General features: G+C 32.9%; 1 protein-coding gene and 1 non-coding gene across 2 annotated transcripts; both read right to left on the minus strand.

The window, feature by feature from the left end:
* Nucleotides 1-473: 473 nt before the first annotated feature.
* On the minus strand, nucleotides 474-2,987 carry LOC107006251 (glycosyltransferase BC10-like). The gene is made up of 2 exons (XM_015204855.2): nucleotides 1,885-2,987; nucleotides 474-1,326 (listed from the first exon to the last, which is right to left on the minus strand). Exons 1-2 carry the CDS (start codon nucleotides 2,482-2,484, stop codon nucleotides 688-690), a joined length of 1,239 nt encoding a protein of 412 aa, XP_015060341.1. The 5' UTR covers nucleotides 2,485-2,987; the 3' UTR covers nucleotides 474-687.
* A 2,791-nt stretch (nucleotides 2,988-5,778) lies between these two features.
* LOC114075437 lies at nucleotides 5,779-5,882 on the minus strand. The gene has a single exon (XR_003575886.1). It is a non-coding gene; the product is annotated as a U6 spliceosomal RNA (small nuclear RNA).
* Nucleotides 5,883-10,345: the final 4,463 nt, after the last annotated feature.

The following is a 10,345-nucleotide window of genomic DNA, read 5'->3' on the forward strand; positions in this document are numbered from 1 at the left end:
ACAGATTCTAGAAAGTTCATTCCTCACTTGTTTTGTTGACTAGTCAAATTTATGAGAATTTGATCTGTAATTGTTTAAAATGATTTTCCAAGTATTTAATAACATGACTTTGCTTTTTATGGTTAAGCTTGGGGTTGGTATTGGTATTCCCATCGTAGAGTTAGTGTGGGTGATCAAAATAAAAAAAAGCAAAACATTTTCACTCGCCGTGATATTAAAAAATATATTAATACACAACTCCAAGCAGAATTTAAATAATCTAAGAACTCTCAGTAAATAGTTTAATCTATCTCCACCCACAACAGACAAATCAATATACTAACAAAAAAAATGAACATTAGTGACTTTTGTTCGATATTGTCCCATTGAAAATGAGGTAGGACCTATCCAACTAATTAAGGACCTACTAGGCTACAACTAAGAAATAATAATGAACTAAAATTTTAAAAAAATAATTAAAGAATTACATGACATATTGAATTTTTTTGGTTTATTTCTTTTTAATCCAAACTAGCTCCAACAAAATTTTATAAAAACAATGCTAGGAAAAACGGTGCTTCGCCTAAATTACCTATCTAAGAAACAAAAATTAGAGGAAAGGTCAATATTTCCGTTGCAATCACTTGACCCTTCGTTATAGGCACAAGTCCCTCCCTATGAAAGCAATACGATACAATAAAATTTTGATCAGAACATCATGACCTTAGGAGCAAACTTTAAAAGCCTATCCAATGCACTAGGTAAGAACTTTCTTGCGAAAAGATAACACATATTTGTAGGCTCTCCGTTATACATACATTGAATTCCAGTTCTCATTTGGTGTAACAATTCCTTTGTTACCTCAGTTCTAGCAAATTTTGTAGGGTGGGGTCCACCTTTTGTCCAGTCAACCCAAGTCAACGTTCTATTACCATTTTTCCACCAATATCTCATGGTGACAAAAGTTGGTAAATAATGTTCATCAGAGTAACATGCTGGCCTACAAAAATCTTTGAATAAATTGAAGTATTTTTGATCGGTGATCATATCGAGCGCGATCTCTCTATCGAGCTCAAACCATTGAGACCCTTTTCTCCATTGTTCGATTGTCACCCATGGTGTCATTTGACTATTATAGCGGCCCCGTCCAACGGGGCCCCATTCATCATAGGATTCCACAAAGGTTTTTGTGGAGTTCATGATGTAGGTGTAAATAGTTGTGAAATTATATAAGGGAATACAAGCCTCCGAAAGAAGCACAAAACGTTCATTTGACATGTCGAGTAATGCGTTGGCTAGTAACCTTCGTTCTGCGTCAACCATGCTGAATTCTCCCCAATCTACTCTCTACATATTTTTCAATAAAGAAGATATTATCAAATCAAATGTTTTCCATCCTTTGATCATTAATGTTACATATTTCAAATAATAGTAGCATAATAAAAGTAAAAAATGAATAATAATTCATTTGGAAGGCCATTATGAACAAGCCTTCCAAGTGAGACTGGACCAACTCAAGCCCAAAGACAAAGTATGTTGGTTCACTAAAAGACTAAAGTGAGATCAATGCTTCTAGCTCAATAGTCTTTCACACATACTGTCGCGATTCACTTGTACTTTTTACATTGAATTTGATAAGCTCATTCAGAAAACAACAATTGATATGACTATATTACCATACTATTCCCTATTATTTGATGTTTAATATTATGACTTGAAAAATTACTATGAGAATAAGCAATTAATTCTAAGTGTAATTAAGTATGGAAAAAAAAAATTTATGTATCTTTTTAAAAGTGACAAATAAAAGTGAAAATCTATTTTTGCAACAATGAACAAGTAAAAATGAATGGAGTCAGATCACACATAAAATATGAATAATTGCAGTTAGTACTAGTACCATACCTTACTTGGGACTCTTCGACCATGAAAAATTGGTCCCTCTTCAGGTGCATCCCCTTTGAAAGATGGTTGAGAATGAATATAAATGGAGTAACGACCTTCATGTCCTCTGAAGAATCGTTCCCAAAGTGGTGCTAATGGTAAACTACCTCTTGCTAGAAACATAAACGCAACCTTTGGGGTACGATTAAATGGGAATATCTTAGCCTTAGGAATCATAGAAGCTCTCCATATCAACTCATCATCCATCATATCATGCATTGCTTCAGGAGGCTTAATATAATCGGTTAATCCTATTCTACCAACACCCGGGATTTTCCTCTTGATATTATTATTCATTGTCACGTCTTGTTCTTGATGGAATATTGGAAGAGATGGTGGAGGGCGTGATTTTGGTGGTACTATTAATGGAGGAGATGGTTGAATAGTAAATAGTTTTTTCTTTAATGTGATTGGAACATCTTTTAGATAGAAGGTTAATGATATTCCTATAACCAAACCAGAACCAAAGAAAAGAAAATACACAATAAGGCTATGGATATACCTTTGAGAATTGAAAAGTTTTGCTGAGATAATCTGATTTTGATGTGTTTCATGCTTCATTTTCTGACACTATACTTTAATTTCTATCTAGTACTATGATATAACAATTAATAATATAATCATAACAATGTGTGATTCCTAATCTTGTTCTTCTAATATCTTACACCATTATAAGATCACCAAAAACAACAAAGATCTATGTAAGATCTAAGAACAATCACCAATAAATGGGACTAGGATTGTTACATGAAAAATGTACAAGTATTTGGAGGAAATGTGACACTCTAATCATTTTATGAAATTGCTAAAGCAATTGAAATGTGAAATTTGTCTACAAAGAATAGGGAATATTATTTATTTTCATTAGATTTAAGGAGAATTTAGTTTCAACATGATTAAAACATAGAGATCAAATTAGATGGATGAAGAAAAGAGAATAGACAGAGTAAGAAAGAGAGGAGAAAGAAAAGGGGAAGATAGTTTGGGTAATGCCAAGTGGATTTCAATTTGTCCAACAAAATTATGACTCATAGCCCTTCTCTATAGGAAGGGAGCAAAGGTAAAATTTGCTCCCAATACTCTCATGCTAACTAGATAAAAATGAACTCTATATATGTTAGTTTTCAACCAATCAATATTGCTTAAAATTACAATATATATTTTAAAGGGAAAAGGGTCTGATATACCCCTCAACTTTGTCATTTAGAGCTGATATACCCCTTGTTATGAAAGTGGCTCATATATACCCCTACTTGTAAACAAATGGCTCACATATACCCTTTTCCTCTAACGAAAATGAAAATAATAATAATTTTAATCTAAATTTTTATTATTTTTTTCTAAAAAATATAATCCCATATGAGTAAATTTAATCCCCGTCAAACATATTTTTTTTTTGACTTTTTTTTTCAATGACTAATTTATAATTATTATTTTGATAATCAAATTTATTTATGTTTCACTAATATTCTTGTAAAACTTATTGTAGATGACCAAATTTTTTCTTCGACTACGAAATTAAATTACAATACACACAAAAAAAATAGTTTAATTTTTTATTCTTTAAACTAAGGAATGAAAGAAAAAAACAAAATAAGAATAAGAAATTCTAATAATTATAATAAAAGAAGTCAAAAAATAATTTATGTATGAAAAAAATTGAAATATACCTTGAACTTTGATAGAAGAATCATATATACCCCTAAATAATTTTTTTTAAGAAATTAGAAGTAATAAATATAAATTTAAAACTATTTTTTTTTACTTCCGTTAAATGAAGGGTATATGTGAGCCATTTTGTAACGGCAGGGGTATATGTGAGCCGTTTGTATAATGGTAAGGGCATATATGAGCCACTTTTATAACGAGGGGTATATCAGCTCCAAATGACAAAGTTGAGGGGTATATCAGACCCTTTTTCCTATTTTAAATAAATTATACCAACTTGGATTTGACAAAAAGGTTCAGTTGTATGCATTCTAATCAATATAAATCAATATAATAGAACATCATGCACTTAGTGAGGCACAAGGAAAGTATAAAGAGGGATGAAAATAGGGGTGACAAATAGACGAGTTGAAAATGAATTGAATAAAAATGGATGTAGTTTATATCCGACCTACTCATATTTGATATGAATAAAAAATGATAACCCAAAGGATCATATTGATATTTATATTATACATTTTCTTATTATATAAAGAAATAAGTATTCTCAAATAACAAGTACTTTTTCTTTTTCTCCTTTTAGGATGCAATATTAATTATGAAAGAAAAATATTTTCATATTTTATAGAAAAAGCGGTCATGAGTCACACACTCACACTATTAAAATCTCCTTAAAATCAACCTCAAAAGAGATCAAGTTTACGTTTTTTAGCTCTAAAATTTGGATTGCAAAATTGATCTCTCGAGGTTGATTTTTAACTATTTCTTTTGCAAAAATCAATCTTTGAACGTTAAGTTTTGCAAAAAGTTATCATTTTTATATTGGAAAATGCACAATTATCCCTCTAACCTATATCCGAAATTCCAGAAACACACTTGTACTTTACTAAGGTCCTATTATCTCCTCAAACTTATTTTATAAATAATTTTTATCCCTTTTCGGCCTACGTGACACTATAATTGAAAAAATTGTTAACAAGGCCCACAAGATAGTACCACGTAAGCCGAAAAGGGTAGAATATTATTTATAAAATAAGTTTAGGGGATAATAAGACCTTAGTATAGTATAAGTGTATCTCTGAGATTTCGGGCATAGTTCAGGGGTACTTATGCATTTTCTTTTTTAATATATTTACTTCAGAAGGCCACATTTTAAAAGGAATTTAAAGAGTATATATATATTTTTTTTAAAAAAGTCTTTAACTAATAAGCATCCCCAACCCCGAATAGTGCAATTTATTATTTTGTAATTTTAATAAAACAATTATATTAGCGTTTTGTCTCATCTCTTTCTGATTAAGTTTTCTCTTTCCTTTTGCTTTTAATTTTATTTTTCTGTCTTTTGCTGGAAGACTTTAGTGATGAATAAAATAGTCATGGAAACACCCAATGACCTTGTTTTTTTTTAAACAAAAAAAAAAAACCAACTACCTCACGAGGTCAGAAATTTCAAATAATTATTTTTAAAAAACTAACCTAATAGGCCAATTTGTTGGTGTCATGGGATGAAGAAAGATGTCTTTGCGTTTGTGACTTAGTGGCTCAACTGCCAATAGGTGATGGTCGAGCATCTTAAGCCCAAGGGGCAAGACCAGGACTAGGACTAGCAGTTCGCATGTGAAAGTGAGAGGTGATTAATATGAACTTTTTTAGATTATTTCATCAAGGTTCGGGGATCGATGCACGTTAATCTCAATATAGATTTTCCTTCTGAGACATATCATCAGGTTGAGTACACAACTCAAATGCTCAATAATAGTTATGAAATAGTCATTTGTGGAGGAACATGTACTATCGACAGTAAGACTACTGTTAATTTGCCATATTGTTGGTGAGCGTTTATGCATTCATTCATGTATATATACATCTAGAACTTGTCATATGTGTGAAATATTAAACGTGGTGTTGGAATTATTTAAGGTGATCAAGGCCTTCTTATATACACCCACGTTTATCATATTGTATACATGCCTTTACATTCTCCCTAGCTAGTCCTTTTCAAGCCTATAAGCCTATTTCTTTGACAACCATATATATAACCTAATTCTCTTTTCTTGATTAGCCTTAGATTTTGATTCAAAAGTCATTTATGCATTTTGAGTTGAAAGACTTAGATATGAAAGTAATTGAACTAGGTTTTCCTACGATAGGGAACCATGTAAATCAAATGTTGATAATATAGCTAAAAAAAATTTAGACCATTTCTCAATTTGTGCGTGTCATCTTTATGATGAGGGCCATGCTGATTTTCTATGTATTGTTTCAATTTTATCGGATATTCCCAGAGGGACAAACTTTATTGCGCTATGGTTCTTATTTTGCTGTAACTTCTCACTGAACTCGATGTGGGAGAAACGTAAAAGATGAGCATATTTCTTGGGTCCTTAAGTTTCGTAAATCAAATATTTAATCCAATTTAAACGTTTATTTCAACATCACTTATATCATCATTAATTCAGTTTCTATATAAGCAAAATATATACAATTTGTTAATTTTTGTTATTATGAAAAGCAAAAAAAAAAAAAAGATTTAAGAGGATCACATAAGTAGGAAAATAAGTCACGTAAGTATTATTTTTGGGTGAACTACACTAAATGCACTTACGGACTCCCTATACTAAAAAGATGGGTTCATTCTAACCTCGTCAGTGAAAAATGATACTATTTATACGTAGTTGAATTTGTTTTTCATGTATATGTAGTTGATGTAGAACTTCCTTCATTTGCTTACTTCTTTAGATTTTAAACTCTTTTAATGAAAATTAAAAATAAGAAAATTTATTTATATGAATCTCTATAAATAATTTTATTGAATATATTTATTCACGCATTTAATTAACATAGAAAATAATTAAAGTGTATCTTTACCACTTAAGAAGATCATGAGTTACATCATATAGCGCAAATTCTTCAACAATTTTTTTTTTTTGTAAAATAGGACTTGTAAATGAAAAAGAGGAAACTTTAGAGATAGGTCCTTTTCATTGTAAGTTTTATAAGTAGCAAAAGTTCTACTACTGATAAATTACTCACTCTTCAGTCATATTTGCCTAGACAATTCCCATATAGTGCTCCAAATATGTCATGTCCCAAGCATATGACATGTATTGTCCGCTTTGACCTAACAAATTTATCCCTCGAGCTTGATAACATCTGCCTCGACCCAAGCCCGTAGTTTGTATTTTTCATTTGACCACATAGAACTCATGAATTTGAGAAGAACACAAAGCATTAACACAAACTTTCATTGTCCATGTAATTCTTCATCTTTCTTTGCTTTCATAAAAAATTCCTTGAAGAAAATGGGTATCAAAGTGATTCCATTTATTTAAGCTAATCGGTGGTCTTCAATCGGAGGTGTTCCAAAAGGTCATTGTGCAGTATATGTAGGAGAGAGCCAGCAGAAGAGATTCGTCGTGTCTTTATGTCAAGACTTGTTAGCTAAATCCGAAGAGGAGTTTGGCTTTGATCACCCAATGGATGGTCTTACAATACCTTGCAAAGAGGATGTATTCGTTGAACTTAAAATTCCAGATAAGAAGATCATCAGTCGCATCATAGCGCAAATTTTGTAGAATAGTAGGCTTGTAAATGAGAAAGAGAAGATTCACTGTATAGTTCAAAAATACATAAGTGCAGATTTCTGGACAGTCAACAGAAAATAAGCTAATTGACATATATTTTAAGAAATACAAGCATAAACTAAATGTAGTTGATATGATAATTTGTGGTCTCTTAACAATATTTAGGACAGGAAACAAATTGTTCTTGTATTTATCAAAAATACATAGTGCATTACATCCATTACTTCAGAATAATTAACAGTCTTACTAAATTTAATACAACGAAATTTCATGCAACTAGGCAGAAATGGTAATAATGGTCGATGAAGTCCACAAGGTGGGTGAGGAGGTAATTAGCGAGGTCGTGGAGGTAGAGGAAATGGTAATGCAGGTAACGTGCAACCAGGCATGGAGGTGGTTCATCAAGATCATATGGCTCAGTGTTATACTTTTCCAGTCAAGAATGAGACAGAGGCGTCTGATGTAGTGATCACATGTACTATTTGTACTATTTTTTCTATAACCTGATGGCTAATGTGTTATTTTATCCGAAATCTATTTATTCCTATGTATTTGTGCGATTTACATCAGAGTATGATATGATTTGCGGTGTCCTTGATGCCCCTATTCATGTTTCCACCCCAGTTGGAGAGTTAGTCATAGTCGCTCATGTCTATCGTACTTGTCCTATTTTGCGTATGAGTCTTCAAACTTAGGATGACTTGGTGATTGGATATGACTGACTTTGATATTATCTTAGGCGTGACTTGGTTGTCCCTCTATTATGCTGTGTTAAATTTTAATACCAAGTTTGTAACTCCAGAAATTCAGGGAAGGGAAAAGTTAGAGTAGAAAGGGGTGTACAAGCCTAAGCAAGCTAAGAGCATATCCTCCATTCGGACTAGCAAACTGGTAGTGTAGGGTTGTTTAGCTTATTTGGCTTATATTCAGGATGTTGAGGTTTTGAGATTTTATTTATTCGTTAGAGAAGTGTTTCCTACTGATTTGTCTGGCATGCCTCCGGATAGAGATATAAAATTTTGAATTGATTTGGAACCCGATACTCGTCCCATCTCCATCCCTTTATATCACATGTCTCCAGCAGAATTAGAGAGCTTAAGGCTCATATCCAAGAGCTTCCTGATAAAGAATTTATTCAACCAAGTGCTTCCTCATGGGAGTGCCCCAGTTTTGTTTGTTGAGAAAAAAGATGGTAGTTTGAGGATTTGTATAGCTTACTGGCAACTGAATAGGGTCACTATTCGAAACAAGTACCCTTTGCCTTGAATAGATTATTTTTTGACCAATTGCAAGGTGCATCAGTTTTCTCCAAGATTGATATGAGGTTTGACTACCATCAGTTGAACATTAGGCCTATATATGTGTCCAAGAGGGCGTTTAGAACCCGCTATGGGCACTACGAGTTTCTAGTTATGTCCTTTGGTTTGACTAATGCGCTTGCAACTTTTATGAATTTAATGAATGGGCTGCTCATGCCATTTCTTGATTCTTTTGTCATAGTCTTTATTGATGATATTTTGGTCTATTCGAAAAGTGAGGAAGAGCATGCCGACCATCTTTGTATTATTCTGGGTGTTCTGGGAACCAAAGGTTGTATGCTAAATTTTTGAAGTGTGAATTTCGATAGATTTCTATTGCATTTTTGGGACATGTAGTTTCAAAAGATGGAGTAATGGAAGATCCTCAAAAGATTGAGGCGGTTAAGAATTGAGTTTGGCCTAACTCTGTGACGGAGGTTAGGAGCGTTTGTGGGGTTTACTAGCTACTACCATTGATTTGTGAAGAACTTTACTTCTATTGCCACTAACTTGACTAATTTGATTTTAAAAAAAGATATCGTTTGAATGGACTGAAAATATATGAGGAGAGCTTTCAAAAGCTCAAGAATCTCTTAACCACTACACCCCATTCTAACATTATTGGTTGAAGGTAAAGATTTTATTATTTATTGTGATGCTTCACATTCTAGTTTGGGTGTTGTGTTGATGCAGGTTAAGAATGTTATAGCTTATGTCTCGCGTCAATTAAATGTGCATAAGAGAAATTATTCAACACATGATTTAGATTTGGCAGCGGTTGTGTTTATACTTAAGATCTGGCGACATTATCTCTATGGTGTTAAGTGTGAGGTGTAACTGATCACTGTAGTTTGCAACAGGTGTTCACTCAAAAAGATTTGAGTTTGAGACAACTAAGGTGGATGGAGTTACTCAAGGATTATGATGTGACCATTCAATACCATCTGGGTAAGGCTAACATTGTGGCAGATGCTCCGAGTCAAAAGGCGGTAAATATGGGTAATTTAGCCTACTTGAGTGTATCCAAGTGATCTTTGGCTAAAGAAATTCAGACCTTGGAGTATAAATCCATGCAATTGGGCATCTCAGAGAAAGGTGTGGTGTTAGCTAGCATTGAAATGAGGGACACATTCATTGAAGAGATCAAGGCCAAGCTAACTTAGTATGAGAATTTGAATGAAATTAGAAAAAGACTGTGATTGGTAAGGCACAAGAGACCACTCTTGATGCGGAAGGTATACATAGTTACAAAGGAAGAAGTTTTGTTCCTCAAGTTGATGATTTGATTCAAAAGTTGTTGATAGAGTCCCATGGTTTGCGATATTCTATTAAATCGAGTATTACGAAGATGTATCGAGACTTGAAGCGAATTTATTGTTGGTCGGGCTTCCCTCAAAGGAAGAATCAGTGCTTGTTCCGGATTCAAGGTGATCTAGTTCTTCTAGGTTGTCTTGGATTCTCTTTGAGTCTCTGTCCACATTTTTTGGACTTATACTAGTTCTTAGATGCTTTTTATAATGGTTCGATTGTACCCTTTTTCCTTTTAGACTTCGGTTCATTGTTTAGATTTTTTGGCACATTGACTTTCAGGTTCTAGGTCACTTCTTTCGTATTTGGTTTTAGTTGGATAGACTTTTGTTAGAGTTTATGGGAACTCTATTTATTTCCTTAGTATTGACTTGCTTCCGTAACTTAAATATATTAGTTTTTGTTTAGTTGCTTGATATGAGTTGTAGTAATGGTTCTTCAACCAGAGGGTTAGTGTGAGTGTCAATCACGATAGTCGGGGTTGTGACACAAAAACAGTAAGGAAATACCCTTATGATGGATTGAAACATGAAGCAAACGAATCTAGACTAAAACAATGCAAGA

The sequence above is a fragment of the Solanum pennellii genome, chromosome 12 (genome assembly GCF_001406875.1).
Source record: "Solanum pennellii chromosome 12, SPENNV200".
NCBI lineage: Eukaryota > Viridiplantae > Streptophyta > Magnoliopsida > Solanales > Solanaceae > Solanum > Solanum pennellii.

Excerpts from the sequence above, each read along its gene's own strand:
- LOC107006251 (XM_015204855.2), bottom strand. The coding sequence starts at position 2,484 with ATGAAGCATGAAACACATCAAAATCAGATTATCTCAGCAAAACTTTTC. Across the intron at positions 1,327-1,884 it reads GTCGAAGAGTCCCAAGTAAG|AGAGTAGATTGGGGAGAATT; the intron begins GTATGGTACTAG and ends AAAAATATGTAG.